This window comes from Lontra canadensis, unplaced genomic scaffold (assembly GCF_010015895.1).
Source record: "Lontra canadensis isolate GAN:19392208 unplaced genomic scaffold, GSC_riverotter_1.0 scaffold108, whole genome shotgun sequence".
Lineage (NCBI taxonomy): Eukaryota > Metazoa > Chordata > Mammalia > Carnivora > Mustelidae > Lontra > Lontra canadensis.
In genome coordinates this window covers 1,772,123-1,792,430 of record NW_022631102.1, presented here as the reverse complement: position 1 = coordinate 1,792,430, position 20,308 = coordinate 1,772,123, and the positions used below count along the sequence as shown (strand labels likewise).

Here is a 20,308-nt window from a genome sequence, read left to right as displayed (position 1 = left end):
TCCTGTGTGGCTCCCCCGTCTCTCCTCGCCAGCTCAGCTTGGCTTCCTTCAATGCCCACCCTTCCTAGGGCTTTTTCAATGACTGGGGGGTTGCTTCTGGTCTCTGGCCTCAGGCCTGTGGGGAAAACAAGGCCCCCTTGGAGCAGTTTCTGGGACTCCAGCCCAGCCTGGGGAGGGCAGTGAGAGAGCACAGAGGGCCATCCTGCCCAGGGCAGAGACCTCAGGTCCAAAGACACCATGAGCCACGGCCTGCTGGTCCTTCTGCCAGCCCAAAGACAATCCTGGGGTATCGGGAGGGGACCTGAGTGTCACCTGGGAACCTAGCCCCAACTCAGCCTGGGACTGGTGCCTTCTGTGGGTACCTCTCCCTGCTGGTCCCCGGATGCTTGGGCCCAGCTCCCCTTGAGAGTGCTGTGCTGTACCAGCCACAAGGCCACACCAGGCAGAGGTGTGCTCAGGTCTTGGCCTTGCCCTCCCTGGGGGGCGGGGGTAGATGAGAGTGTCCACGGGTCCTGGCACCCAGAGCATGCCGCCAGCATCATCAGCGTGTCATCCCCGTGCCTGAAAGGTCTCTCCCTCTTCCCTGCGTGCCTGGCAACTCCAGCCCCTTCCTTCCTGACCCCACAACTCATGGGGTCAGCATCCGCATGGCCAGGATGCAGTCCTGCAGGCCCTCACCACTGCCGGGGAGGGGAGGGGAGGAGGCTGCAGCGTTCCCAGGGTCACCCCCCACCCCCATCGTCACTTCCTTCCTTTGCTACCACCAGGTCCCTTTGGGAACTCAGCAGGCCAGAGAGGCCCCTCTCCCAGCTCCGTGTCTGCCCTTCTCCAGCCGGTCCACGTGGAGGGCTGGGCAGCGGGCCTGTGCGGGGGCTGGTGAGACAAGGATGCCGCTGTCGAGGTCCAGCCCCACAGCATCCCAGGTCTGGGGGGATCAGTCCCGGCCCCCCTCATCCCCCACGCCCAGTGGCGGTGCAGGCCCTCCCTGCAGGGGAGATGTGCCAGGGGCCAGGAGGGCCCAATGGTGAGTGCTGCCAGGGTCTCGGCCCAGCCTCCCTGGGCCCCCTCCTCTGGTGAAATGGTTGGCGGGGATGAACCTGGACAAGTCTAACCCAGACCCGGGTCCGCTCCTCTCCTGGGACCCGTGGGGCCTGGACTAGTCACTGCAAAGGCTTGTCATCCTTGCAGGGATTCCCTTCCTGTGTCCACACCTCCCACCTCTTAGTGGCCTTCAAAACTTACTTGTTAGATGTTTTCAGTGTTTAACGCGTGTTTCGGATAGCGACACCATCACACAGCTCAGAATTCGAGAAGTACAAAAAGGTTCTAAGAGGAGATGTCTCTTTGTTTCCGTCCCTCGGCGTCCTTCCCCAGAAGCGACTGGGGCTCCTCATCCATGAATAATGAAGAGGCGGGTGCTGGTGAAGCAAGCACCTGCTTTTGCTGGAGGTGGGGGGTCGGGGGAGTGTGGCGTCCTTCTTGAGCCCCGCAAAAACAAACGAAGAACCCAATGCTTTCACACGGATGGAATCCTCAAAGAAGGGGATCTCGAGGTCTTGTAAAAGAGGAATGTCATGAGAAGTCCTGCCGTTTCTGGGGCACCTGCCATTTCTGGGGTACCCGTGGTGTGTGCCTGGCTGAGCTCACTGATTTACACTTTCTACCCTCTCCGTGGACTTGGTGCCAGGGTTAAGAATCTGCTTCTAGATCCAGACCCCTCTGGGCTGGGACTCCAGCTCGGCACCTTCCTGGCTGTGTGACTTTGGGCAAGTGACTCTGCCTCTCTGGGCTGTCTCTGCAGGTGTAAGATGGAGAGCATCCATGAGAAAATGTAAATGTGGTGCTGGCTGAGGGCCAAGCCCCCAAGAGGGACATTATTGTTATGTACGCGACCCCGTCTCCCATAACCCTTTCCTGGCAACCTCCCAAGCCTGTGTCACACCCATCTCCAGGAAGGAAAGCTGAGGCCTGGGGGATGGACCCCATGTCTAAATGAACACAGGTGTGGGTGATGGAGCTCCCCAGGGCCAGGGGGTCTTCACACCTCAGCCCCCACCATTATGCCTTCCCTCTCCAAAGTCCAGAAGCCCAGAGCAGCGAGGGGTCCCCTCTGTCTTATCGAAGGGGGAGTGCCCAACACCCAGGCCCTGAGGGGTTTGGGGACAGCCTGGTTTCCCTCCTGGCCCTGCAATGCTTGGGTTCCCCGGGAGCTCCTGCCTCGTGAGGTGCCTCTGTCACTGGGTGGGGCCTGATGGGGAGCAAGGCACCTCTTGGTTGTTTTCCTGGAAGTCAAGGGCCTGAGAGAAAGGCCCCAGGGCAGCCCCAGGCCTGAAGAGGTGGAAACTGAACTTGGCCTTGGGAGGGTGCCTGGCTGGTGGTGGGCCAGGGTCCTGGGACTCTTGGCAAAGCCACTTACCCTCGCCTCAGTTTCTCCACAAGCCCCGCTTCCTCCTGGGGGGAAGGGGAGAAGCTTCACGGGAAGGGAGGGGCACGATCTGTTGGTAAACACTTGGTGTGGGATCGCCCTTCTGGGCGGCGCTGCCCTGTGAGACGGTTCCTGGTCAGCTGTCCTGGCCATCCCGTGGTCCCTGGGAAGGTCAGCAGACCCCGGCAGAGGTCCGGTGTGGTTTCAAATATCCTGGAGCTGTCGACTTCCCCTTTTGGAGAAGGCCGGGTGGCAGCAAGGACCACAGCCCCAAGGCCTTGAACTTTGCATCCACTTCCCACTCTGAGACTCAGTTTCCTCATCTGTAACCAGGGGGTACAATGGCTCTGCCCAGTGCAGCTGGTGAGTGGGGCATCCCTGGAAACAAGAGGGCCTAGGAGGGATCCCTGGTCAGATGATGGTCGGCCTGGGAAATAAAGGAAGAAGCAGGCCCAGGTTGGGGCCATGGGAAGTGCAAGTCATCTCTCAGAGGGAAGTGGGCCTAGCCCTGGGGGAGGGCTTTGATATATCCTGGAATGCCCTCATTTCCCAGTCCTGGGGAGCCCTCCCCAAGGTCAACACTGCCTTGTGACCAAGGGATGCTGGCCCAGTGACCCCCAGCCCCTTCATTCCCATGCAATGTGCTCCTGGGCCTTTGTACCTGCTGATGTCTGCACCAAACTTCACCCTCCTGCCGGCAGCGTCCACCTCTTCCAGGGAGCTTCTCTCCAGCAGGGCTCTCAGGCAGGCCTGAGACGGAGGAGAGGGAGGACCACTAGTGACACACACACTGCCCTCTATTGGTCTGTGGCCCAACCTGGCTGGGCTGCCAGGATGGAGTTAACCCCACCTGCTGCCCCACAGGTTGAAGGTGAAGACTCAAGTTATTGACTGAACAAGTCATTGACCAGAGAGATGAGGGTTGTTTTTTTTTTTTTCCCAAAGACGAAAAAGAAGTAGAGGGCAACGCGCCCCCCCCGTGTTTGCATCTAAGCTCTCTGCTCTGGCAGTCTTTACTTTTGTCCGACTTAAGTCAAGCTGCATTTCAGACGTTGATCAACACTGGGGGAGAAGCAGTAGAGCACAGGGCTTCCTGGTGGCATGCTGAGCTCCACGCCGACCAGCCCATGTTGGAACCTATCTGTGCCTCAGTTTTTCTCATCTGTGAAAAGGGGATAATTAAGGAGTACCCATTTCCTAAGATGGTCTGATGAAATCAGTTAATGCACGCCAAGCATTTAGAACAGAGGGTGGCACCAAGTTCAAGGAGAGTCACTTGTCTACCCACAGAATTGAAAGCAGGCGGTTCCGTATTCGCTCACCCGTGTTCAAGGCAGTGTTATTTGCAATAGCCAAGAGGGGGCAGCAACCCCAGAGACCACGGACCGATAACAGTGAAATATTATTCAACTGTAGAAAGGAAGGAAAATCTGACACCTGCTATAATGCGGCTGGACCTTGAGGGCATCACGCTGAGTGAAATAAGCCAGTTACAAACGGACTAACACTCTTAGGGTACCACTTCTATCAGCTGCTTAGAATAGTCACGTTTATAGAGAGAAAGTAGGACAGTGATCTCCAGGGGTGGGGGGAAGTAGGATAGGGGGAATAGGGTTAATAATTTCAGAGCCTCATTCTTGCGAAGTGAGGAATGTTCCGGAGATGGGTGTTGGTTGATAATGTACATGTCCCTGAACTGTACACTTAAAAAGGTCAATATGGTAGATTTGGTTCTGTGTGTTTTATCACAGTTGAAAAAAACGGTCCGCTGTCATGTCTGAGCAGAGGGCAGGGAGGTCTGCCCACGGTCCTGGGCTTCTGAGGCCCCGAGTTCACAGTGAGGAGCTGGCTGCTGCTCCCAGTGCCGCACACTTGACTTCTAGGCTGGACTGGGGAGGTCTGCTGCCAGTCCGCTTCTGGCTTCCACCGCTGTCCTCTCTCCCAGGTGGAGCTGGCCTGGTCTCCCCTGCCCATCCCCTGGGGAGATGGCAAATGGGACAGCAGCTGGCCAGGAACACTCCCGAGCCAGCCGAGCGCATCTGATGCTCATTTCCTGCTGGGGATGGAATTCTTGGCTGGTTTGGCTCCCTCTGGAAGTGTCTGGCCCCTTGAAGACGGCTTCCTCATCTATCACAAGGGGGTAAGGGTAGCGCCTGTCCCGCTGCCTATCATCCCTTGGCCCTATGCAGCCCTGTTTTCAGAGGATTTCCCTTGTGTTGGGGCCTCCATATGGGGGACCCCCAACCCTCCTATCTTAACTCACGGAAAGGGAAAGGGACCGGTGCAAGCACAAAGGAGAAGGCAACTTTTCCCGACTCCTGGCTGCTGCTCAGGGTGAAGCCATGGAGAGGGAGCTCAGGCAGCCTGGGCATCCGGGGACAAGGTCGGCCGCCCAGGCCCCACCCTGGGAAATGTCCTTCCTGCCTCCCCTGATCAGGATCCTGGGCTCTGAGGGGATGGTGGGATCTTCAGGCCTGACAACCACACCCCGTGCCCCCACCCTATGACTCAGAAAGCTTCAGATTCCCCAGCAATTTCCCAATCTGTTTGGGGTGAGGAGAGGAGGCCTGGCCGGAAAGTGTGGGGATTGCACAAGAAGGCCACAGGAGGCAGCCACAGAGGCAATGAGCCAGGAGCTCTGCTTTCCATCCTCATCGGCCCTGGCCCTATGTCGCTGGATGAATTTGGGGACCTGGCCTTTTATCTCCCCATCTGTTCACTGGGAGCAAATGGAGTGACCCTCCCAGCCCTGAGGCACTGTGGCTCTGAGGGATCATGTGAACTCTGTCAGCCCTCGACCCCCTCCCCCAGGGACTCAAGGGAAGAGTGTGGGCCACTTTCTGGCATCCCCCTCCCCACAAGGACCCCCAGGGACAGGATTACTGGCAAGCCCAAACCTAGCACTTGACTTCCATTCCCAAGGAGGAAAAGGATGTTCTCAGTCCCAAGGGGCACCTCCAGCTCCTCCTCCCCACCGCCCACTCCCAGGGCCCAGAGATCTGTGCCCAGCTGCTGGGGGAGCAGGGAGTCCACGGAAGGGCGACACCAAGGGTGGGGCAAACAAAACATGGGAGGGGCAGGGGTTCTAGCAATGAAGGAAAAGGGAAGCTGGTGCCCAGCTGGGAAATTCCTGAACGACATGGTTCTTTCCAGAGAGCAGGAATTCCTAAAATGAGAAAGAGAGGTGAGTCCCTAATGGTCGCTCTTCACCAGCAACAGCCCCCCATGCCCCACCGACGGCAGACCCCGAGAAACGGCCACGTGGAGGAAGGACAAGGCCGCACTGCCTGAGAGCAGGCCTGAGCTGTCGGGGACCGGACCCGGTGCGTCCCGAAGCCTGTCCTGGCCCAACCGCAGGCCCAGAAAGGGAAAGTGGTCCCGTGGGAGTCTGGCGGGTGTGTGACGCCGCGGGAGCTGCAGGTCGCTTGCCTTTCTGAGCTCTGTTCCCCTGTCAAACAAGACAGCGAATGCCGGGCACCCCGGGGACGTGCCCTTTGTCAAGAGCTGTCCCGGACCCCTTCCCCTTAGGCGCCTGCTCCAGCGGGGTCCCTTCCCCGCCGCCTGGGTGGGAAGGCTCTGCCCCGACGCGGCAGTCCTCGCGCGGCCCAAGGCGCCAGGGCGGGGGCGGGGGGTCCCGGGGACCCGGCGGGGCGACCGTCGTCGTGCGGGGCTGGGCGCCGCTCTGTGACGAGGGGAGGGGGTCCCGAGCGCGCGGCCCCGGCCTGCCAATGGGCGGCCGCCGTCGGACAATGGGCCCGCGCCAGGCCGAGCCCGGGCCGCGCGGGGTGCGGTTCCCCGCGCCCACAGACCGCCCGGGCCGCTGGGAAGGCGTGACAGCCCCGCTCCCTCGAGGGGCGCGCGCGACTCCGGGCTCGGGCGCGCAGGGTCGCGCTCGGCCTTGGCCTCCGCCCGCGGGTTTTCCGCGGCCGCCGCGGGCGGGGCGAGCGGGGCGAGCGGGGGCGGGGGGGGGGGGGGGAGGCGGAGGCGGGGGGCAGGGGGCGGAGTCTGTGACTATTTCAGGCGGCGCCAGGCTCCGCGGGGACAGCGGCGGCCAGGCCCGGACACAGTAAGTGACCTCCGCCCGCACCGCGTCGGTCCCCTGCCGCCCCGCGCGGCTGCCCGCCCACCTCCACCCCGGGCTCCGGGCTCCGGGCCGGCTACCCCGATGGAGCGGCGGGCACGGCCCGACCGGGGCTGGGAGGGAAAGAGGGGGCGCAGAGCGCCCCAGGGCCGCAGGCCTCCGGCAGCCCCACTTCTAGGGAAACTGAGGCCGCCGCGGCAAGCCAGGGTGCAGGGGCCCCTGGTTTGGGACTGCAAAGGGCGAGGAGGGGGGTGTGGAGGAAGGTGCAGGGGTCCCTGCCCCTTTTGCAGAGGACTGGCCCGGGGGTGTGGGGCCGGCAGGTCAAGCTGCTTTGCTGCCGGTGTCTGGGTGTCCTCACTGCGGGATCCCTGACCCCGGGAAGGAGCAAAGCGGGGTGTGCGGTGCCTGAGGAGAAGCTGGGAGGTCAGGAGAGGGTGCCACCACGAGGCCACAGGCTGTGGTCACATGCTATGACCAGGCAGGGCCCTTGTGTCAGTGTGCCCAGCCTAGAGCCCGGGCTGGAAGGAACGCCTTTCCTGCCCTCTTCTCTACCCCAGTGCTGAGGCTGGCTTGATGGACACAGGGAACGGGACAGGCACCCTCACGAAGGCTGGCGAGGGGCCAGCACGGCGCTGTGGGGTTTTGCCACTTCCTGTCAGCAGCACTGTGGGGTGGGGGTCTTTGTGCCCATTTCACAGACGGTGGTAGGGTGGTGGTGTCCACACGCTAGGGAGTGGTCTAGATGACTCCCCTGCTGCTTCTCTTTCCACTGCACCAGCTGCCTCTGAAAATCAAGGCCTGGGATGGAGTCAAGGGTGCCGTTGCAGGACCCAGAAGGGTGAGGAGGATTTTGTACCAGAGAGGCAAGGAGGCAGCCATGTTATGTGGGGACCTGCAGGAGCCAGGTGTGAGGTCAAACAGAGCCCAGCGCGTGCGCATGCTCGTGGCTGGAGGGGGGTGTGTGTGGGCAGAGGTGAGGCTGGTGCGTCACAGACGCCCTTTCCCTCACCCTCGCTGGACAGCAAAGTGGGGGTCTGGGCAGTCAGCTGGCCCGACCAGCTCCTGCGGGTGCGTGGCATAGGGAAAGGAGCAGACCAGCGGATGGGCAGGGCAGGAGAGCCTAGTGGCCTTGCTTGCACCTTGGCTCTGGGGCTCTCTGGGGCTCTCTGGGGCACCCCTCGCTTGACCCTGGAGTGGAACTCTCAGCCCCGATGGCACAGGAGGGGCGCCCGCAGTCCAGTGGCGTTGGACTTGGCTGAGGGCACTTGGTGAAGCCCTTTGGGAGAAACTTGGGCTTCCTGCCCCCGCTCCAAGGTAGCTCTGGCCAGCGTCCGGGGTTGTGATGAGGCTTGGAGTAGCTGGGCTGGGAGGGACGTAGTAGGGGCTGTGGGAAGAGTCTGACAGGCCTAATCCATACCTGCTATGTGCTTGGGGCAAGCGCCCCCAGCCCCCTTCCCTGCCTCAGTTTCTCCTGGATGAGGGGTCACCCCACTTGCCTTGCAGGGCTGTGGCAGGGGTGACTCGAAGTCATCGTGTTGCACGGGTCACAACTCATTGTATTTACTCTTGGGAGGGCAGGGGGCAGGCGCTGTGGTCCTGGATCGCCCCAGTCATCAGGGAAGCCCGACCCTATCTGCTCCCCACTCCCAGCCCTGCCTTGCTCCCCTCTCCTGGGCTCAGCCATGTTTCCCTCCACTGGTGCTGGCCTTGCTTTGGTAATGGCCATGGTGCTGGGGAGGGTGCTGCTGGACATGAGGGGGCCCTACGTCTCCGAAAGTGGCCTGCAGGTGGGGGGCAGGGACATGGAGGTGGGGGACCCAGCACTGGATGATCCGAGTTACAAGCCTGATCTGTCAGCTGTAGGGACATTTCCCCGGATCAGTTTTGGGCAATGAGGATTGCAATGCCCTCCCTGAAGGGAATGCGGAAGAGATGGGATGGGCACCAGGGACGGCACGGAAAGTGGAAGCCTTTGTGACGATGATGTCACCCCGTTTGGGAGCAGCCAGGGTGAAATGGGAGCCCGGAAGCCTGGTTCCTGGCCCGAGTTACTGGGGATCCTAAGGCAGCTGGGTGTCTCATTGGGCCCCTTGTCCCTGCTGACATGTGAAAGTCTTCAGGGTCCTTTCCTAGCCCTTGAAGTTTGGGAGGGCACTATGAGTTCTAGACCTGAGCCCCAAGGCCAAGGGAGGGGGTCGGGCTCTGCTCCCCTTGTGGTCACCCCCAGGAGCAGCCCTGTTTCTGCTCAAAGCATCCCTCTGCGGCTCCACATAGAGAAGAGAAGAAGCAGGCAAGATGGAGGCTGGGGCGGGGAGGATGAAGCAGCCCCTGGTGTCTCGACCTTTCTGGACCGCGATTCTTGCTCTGGGGAGTAGAACGGCAGCCTGTGCTCTGCCACCTCTCCCAGGGCCTCCTGGGAAGCAGGATGGAACTCATGCTGTCCAGTCCTTTCTCTTTGCCCAGGGGGTGGGCTGCTGAGGAAGTTTGTGCCAAAATGAAGTGACGGCCCCCTCTGTCTGGGAGTCTTGGCATCTCCAGATTCTTCCCTGCTTCTGGTGATTTGGGGAGGTGCTGGGGGGTATTGGACTTGTGGGTGCTGAGACACTGGTGTCCAAGGAGGAAGCTGAACTGTAGGTGCCCCTGTGGTCCAGGAGGTAGCCTGACCCTGATGGTCGCATGGCAAGATGAGATGGTGCCGCTCGTGGCGGCCGCTGCAGCTGTGTCCTCGGGCCTGGGAGCTGCTGTGTGTGCACCTGTCTGCTGCGGCGGCGCTCTCATTCCCCTCCCCTTGCCAATCTGCAGGCCCCAGCCAGGGGGATGCTGAAGATGATGACTTTCTTCCAAGGCCTTCCAGGCCAGCAAACGGTGCCAGGGGTTCTTGACTTTCCCAGAAGCTCCCAGAAGTTGCCCTCCACATCCGAGGGGGAGTCCGAGACCTCCATGTCAGAGGCCTCTTCTGAAGACCTGGTCCCGCCCCTGGAGGCCAAGGCAGCCCCAGAGAGCAACAAGGACCAGTTGACAAAGCAGAAGAAGAAGAGGCCCAAAGGCCTGGCCAACATGTTCAGCGTCTTCACTAAAGGGCGGAAGAAGGGTCCGCCCAGCTCAGCGCAGCCGGAGGGCGAGCCCGAGTCCCAGCCTGAGTCCAGCCGCCCGCTGCCCACAGGTATGCTGGGACCCTGGGCAGGGTAGGAATCGGGGATCAGAGCTGGCGAGGTCGGGGGGTGCTGGGCAGGGCTCGGGCTCATCCGAGTGAAGGGCCCCCCACCCTGGACGCAGGGAGGCCGGCAGCGATGGGCTGGGCCGCGTCTCCCTCCTGGCTTTCCCCTGCGCCTCCCAGTCCTGGGGCCGGCCGGGTCCGGGTCCGGGTCCGGGGCACCGGCGGGGCTCTCGGGGCGCACCCCTTCCCCTGTCCCGGGTCGGGGGAGGCGGGGGGCGCCGTCGGGCGGGCGGGCGGGCGGCGCTGAGCGTGCTGTCTCGGCCGCAGTGGAGGAGCTCAAGGCGGCGCTGGAGCGCGGGCGGCTGGAGGCGGCGGGGCCGCTGCTGGCGCTGGAGCGGGAGCTGCAGGCGGCGGCGGCGCGGGGCGGCGAGAGCGCGGAGGAGCTGGTGCGGCGCCAGAGCAAGGTGGAGGCGCTGTACGCGCTGCTGCGGGACCAGGTGCTTGGGCTGCTGCGGCGGCCGCTGGACGTGGCGCCCGAGCGGCTGCGCCAGGCCCTGGCCGTGCTGGCCGAGCAGGAGCGCGAGGACCGCCGGGCGGCGGAGGCGGAGGCGGCGGGGCCGGGGGCGTCGGCGCTGGTGAGCGCGCGGCCGCGGCGTTGGCTGCAGCTGTGGCGGCGCGGGGTGGCGCAGGCGGCCGAGGAGCGCCTGTGCGCGAGGCCGGCGGCGGGCGCCGAGGGCCGGTCGGAGGCCGAGCGCGTCTTCCTGCACATGGGCCGCACCATGAAGGAGGACCTGGAGGCTGTGGTGGAGCGGCTGAAGCCGCTGTTCCCCGCCGACGTGGACGTGGTGGCCGCCTACGCCGAGAGCTACCACGAGCACTTCGCGGCGCAGCTGGCGGCCATGGCGCAGTTCGAGCTGTGCGAGCGCGACACCTACATGCTGCTGGTCTGGGTGCAGAACCTCTACCCCAAGTGAGTGCGGGGAGGCTCGGGCGGGGGCTCTGCCTCGGGCCCCGGAGACTCGGGGGTGGGGGGAGCGGGGCCGGTGCTCGGGGAGCTTTGCGCTGGGGACCCTCAGCCGCATTCCACAGTGAGGGAAACTGAGGCACGCGCGGCAGGGACTTCGTCCTTCTTCCTGAGCTCCCAGTGTGAGGAGGGGGCGAGGCAGGGCACCATCCAGAGCAGGAAGGGCGGTGGCGGTGGCTGAGAGCCTCCAGCAGGGGCCCTGACCTCACGTTGGTGCCATCGTGGAGGAAGCCATCCCCGAGGCGGTGCAGGAGGAAGAGGAACCGAATTCTGCTGCCGGAAGGAAGAGAGGCGGGCAGGGGAGGGGAGAAGGAAGGCCTGGAAGTCGATGGAGGGAGGATGGTGTTCCCAACCCGAGGAGTCATCCTGCAGCGCCCGGGGCTGAGCGCAGACACCTGGGAGTTGTGCAGAGTGCGCGGCTGTCTAGCCGGCAGGCTGTCCCGGTGCTCCCAGGCCGCACAGAAGAGGGGCAGAGCAGGGCCCTGTGGCCCTTGTGCAGGGTCACCTGGTGAGCCCACCGCAGAACTGGGTTCGAGGCCCAGGGCTCCTTGGGTGGGAGGCTGGCTCTGCCGACAGAGTGCCTCAGGCGCCCTCTGATTCACCCGGACCCCCCTGGGGTCCTGAGCACATCTGTCATTTGTCCATGCTCCGTGAGGAGTGCGGTGCTGGGTGGAAATGCCCAGGACACGGGAGGCTGGGGGTTCCTGTGCGGGCCAACTCCAGCCCCCAGGGTAAAGTCTGCAGGAAGCCTGGAGGTACAGACTGTGAGCAGCCTCTAAGGGCCTCAGAGACACATCTGGGTGGCCAGTGGTCTCACAGGATGCTGTTGGTGGCTCAGCCTCCAGCAAGGGGCCAGAGGGAGGGCGCCGCGGGGCTGTTGGGTGAGTCAGCAGGGCACAGGGAAACTGGCGGAGGGCAGGGGCTGCGGGCTAGAAAGGCCAGTCGGGAGCCAGTTTTTCTTTGCTTATCCTGACTCACCAGGAAATACTGGGTATTTGCACCTCAGTCTTCCTGTCCCAGTGACCTCAGGCCTTTGGGCCTGGGGCCCACTGGGGTCGGCACAGCAGGAAACTGAGGCCAGCAGGGCAGAGTCCTGGAGAGAGGGAGTCCCACGGGTTGCCGTGGAGCCCTGTGTGGCCAGAGTGTCCAGAATACAGGGAGGAAAGGGTCCCCACCACAGCCAGGCTGGGAGAAGGGCGAGAGGCCCCTTCTTGAGTGTCCAGGCAGACAAAGGACCCCGAGGAAGTGCCAGGGAGGGCTGGGCCGTCCCTGGGGCTCCCGGATCCCACACATGCGCTACAAGAACGCAGTAGCTGGGGTGGGGCAGCCCTTCCTACCCACCCTCGGGGGGCAGCAGGGCCAGCCAGGGTGTGCTGGTGCAGGGCAGGCAGGACACCCGAGGCCAGGGGGCCTGGAGTGCAGTGAGGGAATGGGGTAGGGACAGGGTGGAGATCCAGCGGCCAGTCTTGTCTGTGGGAGTTAGAGGCCTTGTGGCAGGGAGGGGGCTGGACTCCAAAGGCGGTCAGGTCTGCTGGGCGAAGGGAGTACTGCCGGGGCTGGAGAGTGGGTCCCCACAGCGGCCAGGAGAGAGATGGCGGTGCTTTTGGCATTGGGCAGCGTGGCTTAAGGCCGATCTGCTTCAGTAGGAGGGGATGGCCGGGAATGAGAGGGTCCTGGCAGGCATGGAGATCCCAAGGCTTCTGACTGGAATCCAGCTGAGCAGATCTGGACCCCATCCGCCGAGACAGAGAAGCAGGGAGGGGCGGAAGGCCATCAAGTTCTGGGGCCGACAGAGACGGGGGCCGAGGAGGCCGGCTCCTGGATGAGCCGCGATGCTGGGTGGGGGCAGTCTTCCTCACGCCAGCCCCCCTGTACCCTCAGTGACATCATCAACAGCCCTAAGCTGGCAGGAGAGCTGCAGAGAGTCCGGCTGGGGAGCCTTCTGCCCCCGCGGCAGATCCGGCTGCTGGAGGCCACGTTCTTGTCCAACGAGGTGGTGAGTCCGTGCTGCACTAGGGCCGGGGCCAGGGCGGGCTAGGAAGGACGCTCAGGGAGGCTCGGAGTCGGGCGGGACGCCAGCCAGGAGCTTGACAGCGACTCTGGTGTGGGCCGGGCCACTGGGCTCTGCGCTGCCCTGACCCTCCTCTCCCGCCCCCAGGCCAGTGTGAGGGAGCTGATGGCCCGCGCCCTGCAGCTGGAGTCCCAGCGCTGGGCCCAGGACGTGGCTCCCCAGAGGCTGGACGGCCACTGCCACAGCGAGCTGGCCATCGACATCATCCAGGTGCTACGGCCCGCCCTGTGTGTGTGTCTGCGTGCGTCCGCTCTGAGTGCCGCCCCCGCCTTGTTGCAGCGCCCTCCCCTCCCCTGGTCTCAGCTCACCCCTCACCCCTGCAGATCATCTCCCAGGGCCAGGCAAAGGCCGAGAGCATCACCCTGGACCTGGGCATGCAGATAAAGCACATGCTGCTGCTGGAGCTGGCTGCGTTCCTGAGGAGGTGGGTGTTGCCTGCGGGTGCCTGCGGGGGTGGGGGGCTGGGAGGTGGTCCCTGTGGCCACTTCTCTCAGAGCTACCTGTGCTCCCTCACATCCCGCGTGGGTATCCAAGCTACATCAGTGTCCCCTTCCTGCCTCTGGAGTGTCTATCACTAGGAGCAGGAGTCCTTCCATCCTCCCCAAACCTTCCACTGAGCCCTGAGAGTCTCAGGTGATCCTGCCACCCAGCAGGAAGCCCACAGCTGCAAAGACGATGCCTCCCAGGGGACTGAGGCCCTGGCCTCCCTTCTGGTGGTGCTCCAGGGCTCCAGCCCTCCTGTTTCTCTAGGCTGCCTCTCTCCCCGCCTCCAGGGTCTCCGGCATCTACCCATTGACTCCCCTACACCCTTCCTGGCTTCCAGCTGTAGAAGGATCTGAGGGGAGGAGTAGGGGCAGCAGGAACTCCTCAGGGTCCTCGGCTCCTCTGACCTTGGCCTGCCAAGCCAGTTACAGGATGCTTAGGGGCTGGCATCCCCTCCCTGGGCTGCCGGGAGCCTGCCAACCGGAAACGCACTCTCTAGGCCTGGGGGGGCGGGGCGGGGCTAAGAGGCAGGTCCAAGGCTGCTATTGTCCCAGTGTTTGTGCTGGCCCTTGCATGTGCCCCTTCCGGTTTCACCAGCTACCAGCGAGCCTTTGATGACTTTCTGGAGAGATGCAGACAGCTGAGAAATTATAGGGGCAATGTCATCGCCAACATCAACAACTGTCTGTCCCTCCGGTAAGGGGGTAAGGGTGCTAGGAGGGGTTTGTGGGAGCAGGACTCCCTGGGCCTGCCAGTCGCTTGGAGGAAGAGGATGGCTGGGAGGGGGAGGGGAGGCACAGCCTAAGCAAAGACGTGGGATTACGAAGCACCTGGCTGTGAGGAATTGGGTCTGTAAGGTCTGTAGGGGCGGCAGCAAACATTTTTCAGGTGCTGCTGGGTCAGGCATTCACGCAAAGGCTCTATGCCTTATTTGTTCCTTTTAGGGCCCCTAGGAAATGGATGCGGAGGCTGTGTCCGTTAGGCAAATGGGAATTAAGAGCAGGTGGTGGCAGGTGTTCCTGGGGGTGGGAAGCCCGAGTGCTGCCCCGGAGCAGGGATGGGATGGTCCGAACTTGCTTCCATAGGGAATGGGGAGTCACCGAGGGTTCTACAGTGGGGAGACGGGTTAGGAAGATTTGCTTAGGGCCAGTGGGCTCTCTGCGCGGGAGACTCTGGTCTGGACAGGGCCGGTGTGATCTCTCTGCCCCATCTGCGTCTTTTCAGGACATCCATGGAGCAGAAGTGGCAGAACCCACAGGACCTCCCGGGCCACCTGCTGGATCCCCTGAGTGAGCTGAAGAGTCGAGGCTTTGACGCCCTGCTCCAGCGCCTGTTCGGGGACCTGAAGGTACTGGAGCCTCCGCAGGGAGCCTGCCGCGCTTAGCGTGGGTGGGGAGACGCAGGGAGAGACGGGGAAGGGAGAGGTGGCAGATACAGGCCCAGGTGATGGGGGCCACTGAGAGGTTTGACCTTGTCCCCACCCCTTCAGCCTGGGCTTGGCCTCACAGGGGCGCCTTGGGCTGGGAACCCTCAGAGGAGGCTTCATGCCCCTCCCGCGCAGAGACTCAGCCCAGGCCTGTGCACGCCCTCTCCAGCTGTCCCTAGACCTGTCTGCGTCCCATCCCCATCGCCATGACTCCCTTCCAGCGGGGATGCACAGAGCCTGTGGGAGCCGCTGCCCCGTCTGCCATGGGCCAAATAGTCCACAGAAACCCCTTGGCTCCCTTAGCGGAGAGGGAGGCAGCAGTCCCTGGAGGGAAGAAGTAGGAGCTCCCTGCCCGCTTTCCACGGGAGCCTGCCCTGTCCCTACTGCCCAAGGTGGAAGGCTGTGAGTAACCAACCGGGCGTGAAGGCCGGGCGGTGACCCCTGATGACTTGGCACAGGTCCTCACAGGCCCAGCCAAGCACAAGTCCTTATTTATGCAGGAATTTATTTATTTCAGAGGGAGGCAATGGAAAAGGCCTCAAGGCTGGCAGATGGCCTCCCGGCCCCAGAGCAGCAGCTGGTTGACCTTAGAGATGGGTGCAGGGGCCCTGTCTCCGCTTCCGGTCTGGGAACAGGGCCCGAGTTCTGCCCCGGTGCCTCAGGGTCCCGAGTCCTCGGGATCCCCCTTGCCCCTGCACCAGGCTGTATGTGTGTCGCCGTGCGTGTGTCTGTGGGGTGTGACCAGACATCCTGCCTCTCTCCCGTCACAGCCTCTGTTCAAGAAGTTCACGCAGACCCGCTGGGCGGCCCCAGAGCAGACCCTGGAGGAAATCCTCTCCACCGTGGCTGACAGGCTGCCGGAGTTCTCGGAGCTGCTCGACTGTTTCCGGGAGGTGAGGTGGTGCTGGGCTGGGGGTTGGGCCTGGCGGGGGAGGGGGATAGAGGGATGGGGGACAGTCTGGACACGCACCCTAACACAGGTGCCAGGCACACCTGCAAGCACACGCACGCTCACATACGAGCGCACATATGCCTCTGCCCCTCCCTGGACTCCCAGCTTCGGGGCTCAGAGGGAAGGGGGTGAGCTCCCCGCCAGCGGCGGCTCACACGGCCCTGCCCGCTCACCCTTCCAGGAGCTCGTGGAAGTTGTGCACCTGCACCTGGTGAAGGAGTACATCACCCGCCTCAGCAAGAGGAGCCTGGTCCTCAAGACGGTGGAGCAGCAGCAGCAGCTGGCCGGGCACATCCTGGCCAACGGCGACGCCATCCAGCGCTTCTGCGCCCAGAACGTGCGTAGGCTCCTGCCTGCCCCTCCCCCAAGTCCTGCAGGGGCCCCCCCTTACCCCCGCCCACTGGAGCAGTTCTGACCTGAGCGTCTCTGGGCCCTCGGGGGGGGGGGCCCCTCCCGGAAGGCGCGGCCCGCCTCCAACCAGACCTATGCTCGCAGGGCTCCTCGGCGACCTGGCTGCATCACGCCCTCCCCAAGCTCGCCGAGATCATCCGCCTGCAGGACCCCAGTGCCATCAAGATTGAGGTGGCCACTTATGCTACCTGGTACCCCGACTTCAGGTGAGAGCCAGGGCACTGCAAGACGGGGCCATCCGCAAGGCCCTGCTAGTGCTGGCCGGAGCCTGGGGGAACTGGCCTCGGGGCCGCGGGGTTGCTAGGGCTGATTCCAGTCCCAGCCGTTAACCCTGGTGGAGGGCTGGCCGAGCGCTGGACACTGTGCTAAGACGTTTACAGTGGCTCATTCACTGGAAGCTCACTCCAGCCTTATGAAGGGGATGCTTTTCTTTCCCACCCTGCAGATGAGGCCTGGAAAGCTTCAGGAAGGTGTCTGCGGCGACATAGCTAGCCAGGGGTAAAGCCAAGATGCCAAAGCCAGGTCCACTGGCCCCACAGTCCATGCCTTTAGCCTGATCTGATACTGCCCCTTAGAGGGGAAATCGAGAGCAGAGACACTAGGGACCTGCTGGAAGCCTTGCTAAGCTGGGGTCCACACCTGGAGTCAGCCTGGGGGTGATCAGAGTGGAGGCTTACCCCCCAACCTACGATCCAGTGAGCTAGGGTGACTCTGTCTAGGATGAGTCCTCTGATGTGGTGGGGAAAGTTCGAGCAGTTTTGAGTTGGAGTGCCTATCCCAGTCCGGCCTAGTCTAGCCTCTTTTTGATCCCCTCCATGCATCCACCCGCCTATCGGCTTTCTACGTACTCACCTGTTCATCCGTCTACCCGTAAAGACACCCGTCTGCTCATCTCCCCATCCATGGATCTATCCATCCACCTGCTCCCACCTTCTACCCAAACATCCGTCTGTCCATCTTCCCACTCATCCCTCCATCCACTCATGCAACTACCCCCCCATCCTCCATCCACCCACCCACCCACCCATCCTACCAGTTACTAAGTACTTTCCCGCTAAGTGCTGGGCTCTGTTGTAGGTATTGGGATACAATGAAGTATAAGACAGACCAGGTCTCAGTCCTCCCTTGTGTAGCTTACGGCCTAATGAGCTTTAATAATAATGAGTAACCAGGGAAAGAAATAGTATGAGCTGTAAAGATTATTTAAGCAAGGTTGTGAGGGCAGGAGGTGCTGACTTCAGAGATGGGAAATCCTGGGGGCAGTGACACTTTCACTGAGGCCCAAGGTGTGAGAAGGAGCTGCTCATCGCCGGAGCATGGGGAAGAACATTTCGGGGGAACAGCCAGTGCAAAGACCTGAGGCAGGCAGGTGTTTGGTGCCCTCTAGGGAAGGACAGGTGTCCGGGGCTGCTGGAGCACAGTGGGGAAAGGAGACTACGACACCCTCGTGGACAGGGCCTTGGCTGCAGGGCCCTTGTGGCTTGGGCGAGGAGTCTGGGAGCTGGGAAGAGGTGTGAGTAGGGGTGTTGGGGACGAGACTGGACTGACGGATGCTCTCCTCACCAGCAAAGGCCACCTGAGTGCCATCTTGTCCATCAAGGGCAACTTGTCAAGCGGCGACGTCAAGAGCATCCGAAGCATCCTGGACGTCAGCATGGGGGCGCACCAGTCCTCCAAGCCCCTATTTTCACTTATAAAGGTCGGTTAGCTTTCCCTGCGGCCTGGCCTACTTGGGAGCCCCCAGCGAGCATCGGACACCACCCCCTTGGTGGGCGACCACCCCACTTCACGGCCCCTCAACAGGCTTCGTGCCTCCTGCTGCTGCTTCTGCCCAGCCTTGGCTAAGGCGTGAGCCCCTGGGCAGCTGGACTGGATAGGCCCGTGCGGGCAGGGGCGCCATCGTAGGGAGGCCATGAGTTCATCCCCGAGAAACTCCTTGTAAATGACGATTGATCGTGTGTGTACTAAAGCGGGGAGCCAGGAGGGAGAGTGGCCCAGAGATCCCGGGTTACCTCCCATCCAGGGGGCCCCTCCACAGTCTGTCGTAACTGTCCTCCTCATGGCTGGGCCTGAGCACCTTCCCAGCTGCCAAGCGCTAGGCTTGCCCATCCCACCTCCTCTGGCCCAGGATAGTGAGTGGGGCTCAGTGTGTCCGCGGAAGCGAAGGCAGAGCTAGAAAGAAGAAAACAATGAACTCTTATCTGGACCCTGGACATCCTGGGTCTTCCAAGCAGGGATAGGCCCGGACAGGGGCCCTCCGTGGGGCCTCTACCTGGAAGTCAGCCTGCGGTCTGGGCAGGGCTGACTTGACCTCTGACCCCCTGGCCTCTGGGTCAGTGTCCTCTTGCTGCTGGAGCACATTTCCACAAACGTCGTGGTTGAAACCAAAACTTAGCTTTCAGCCTGGAGGTCAGAAGTCCGACGCAGGTCTCATAGGCTAAAGCCAAGGTGTCAGCAGGGCTGGTTCCTTCTGGAAGGTTCTGGGGGGAATTTCCTTGCTTCTCCCGATTTTTAGAGGCTGTCTATTCCCTGGCCCGTGGCTCCCTCCATCTTCAAAGCCAGCAGCAGCCAGTCAAGTCTTTTCACACTGCGGACCTCAGACCTCCACTCCTGCACCCTCTCCCACTTTTAAGGACCCTTTTGTTGACCTTTGCCCCTATTTTAGGGTTAGCTGATTAGCAGCCTTACCCCACCTGTAACCTCAGGCACTTTGCCACAGACCCTGATGTAATCACAGGTGGCAGGTGCTAGGGCATGGGCTTGGGGGGGGGGCATGATTTGCCCCTGGCCTCCCCCTACCCCCAATGGTGCCTTAGCCCACCCCGGAAAACGTGGCTCCAGGAATGCGCCTAGACCTACCGACCCACGAGGCCCCCTGAGCCTTACGGCGGGTCTCAGCCGTGTGCCCCTGAGCATGCTGAGATGGGGTCTGGAGCAAGTGCCCTTGGGCTTGTCCCCGCCCCCCTCCTTTCCAGGTACTGTGGCCAGGAACTGGCCCATGTAAATGGTGCACAGGGCCTTTGTACATTTGTAGGAATTCGTGTGGTTGATGTTGTTAATATTATTTTTGATAGTACTGCTTTTGTACATATGTACTCAGGACAGGGTCTGAGTTTTTATACCTTAATATAAAACTGATTTCCAAAGTGGCTTGGAGTGATTTATTTGGGGAGCAGGAAGGGACAGCGGTGACTTTCTCAGCCTCCTGGGCCTGGGAAATCCTGTCTGCCAGGCTCTGTGTCAGACCCCCTGTGAGTCCAGCCTATGGTGCCTCCTCCCCCTTGAGCTTTGGGGGGCCGGCTCTGCCTATGGGGCACGGCCAGTCATTTCCCTCTTCTGTGCCTCAGTTTCCTTACCTGTAAACAGGGGACCATAAGCCCCTTTGGTCTCCCCTACATGCCTTCTGAGGAGGAGGGGGGAGGGGGGTGGACCTCAGACAGTCATTTCAAGCCCACTCACAGGACCCAGTGGGAACCTACCCTTATATTTCTGGAACTGACCTCACAAAGCTGCAGCTGTGGTCGGAGGAGCCGCACAGTCTGTCTCCAGAGACGGCCCAGCTCACCTGCACACTAGTTCACCTGGTCCAGGATTTGGAGAAGGGCCGAGTCCCTAAGGACCCGATCCCCTCCATTCCACACGGCTGAGGGAGGGGCCCCAGGGGAGCCACAGGTGGCGTCTGAGGTTCTAGGGGGCCCTTTCAGCCACTTCCAGTGGGGGGGGGAGGGGCTGGAGCAGCCTGGCAGTGGGGAGCAAGGACAGAGGGGAACTGGGACCCTGGGATCCTCCTTCCCCTCTGTTCAGCTGGGCCCGCAGGTCTACACAGGGGCAGCAGGAGTGGGGGTTGGGGAGTGAGGGGCGGGGGCGGGGGGTGCTAGGGCTGCCAGGGCCAGCGCACCCTTCCCCCTCGGTACTGCCCACAGGGAGTGAAGGCGCCCAGAACCAGCTTTAGATTCCTCTGCCCAGGCTGACCTGATAGACCTAAAGACAGGAAAGGCTGGGGAGCCAGGACCCCAGACTGGCTGTAGCCACAGCGGGTGGGGGTCTTCGGAGCACGGGAGAGGGGCGAGGACCCCAGAGCCCCACCTCTGCCCCACCCCCACCCCACCCCCTTGGGCAGGCAGAGCTCCAGGAGGAATGAGGAACAGGACTCAAAGGGGACGAGAAGGGGCACAAGGGACACGAGGTCACAGGCTGTGCTACCATTAAGGTTTCCACTTCAGGAACTTCCCTGTCCTTCCCCCTCCTCTCCCACCCCTGTGGGAAAAGTCCCCTTAG

At 62.4% G+C, this 20,308-nt stretch overlaps 1 protein-coding gene across 4 annotated transcripts; it reads left to right on the top strand.

Annotated features, from left to right (window-relative positions):
- The first annotated feature begins 5,586 nt into the window (after window positions 1-5,586).
- TNFAIP2 (TNF alpha induced protein 2) lies at window positions 5,587-18,681 on the top strand. Of its 4 annotated transcripts, none has more exons than XM_032839568.1 (12): window positions 5,587-5,609; window positions 9,309-9,669; window positions 9,991-10,633; window positions 12,569-12,683; window positions 12,846-12,968; window positions 13,082-13,182; window positions 13,839-13,937; window positions 14,466-14,589; window positions 15,438-15,560; window positions 15,801-15,956; window positions 16,115-16,236; window positions 17,597-18,681. In XM_032839568.1, the coding sequence occupies exons 2-12, from the start codon at window positions 9,324-9,326 to the stop codon at window positions 17,736-17,738; spliced, it is 2,094 nt and encodes a 697-aa protein (XP_032695459.1). In that variant the 5' UTR covers window positions 5,587-5,609; window positions 9,309-9,323; the 3' UTR covers window positions 17,739-18,681. The 4 variants fall into 4 exon arrangements, with proteins under 4 accessions (XP_032695459.1, XP_032695456.1, XP_032695457.1 ...); XM_032839565.1 differs by lacking the exon at window positions 5,587-5,609 and adding an exon at window positions 6,421-6,491; XM_032839566.1 differs by lacking the exon at window positions 5,587-5,609 and adding an exon at window positions 7,285-7,411.
- Window positions 18,682-20,308: the final 1,627 nt, after the last annotated feature.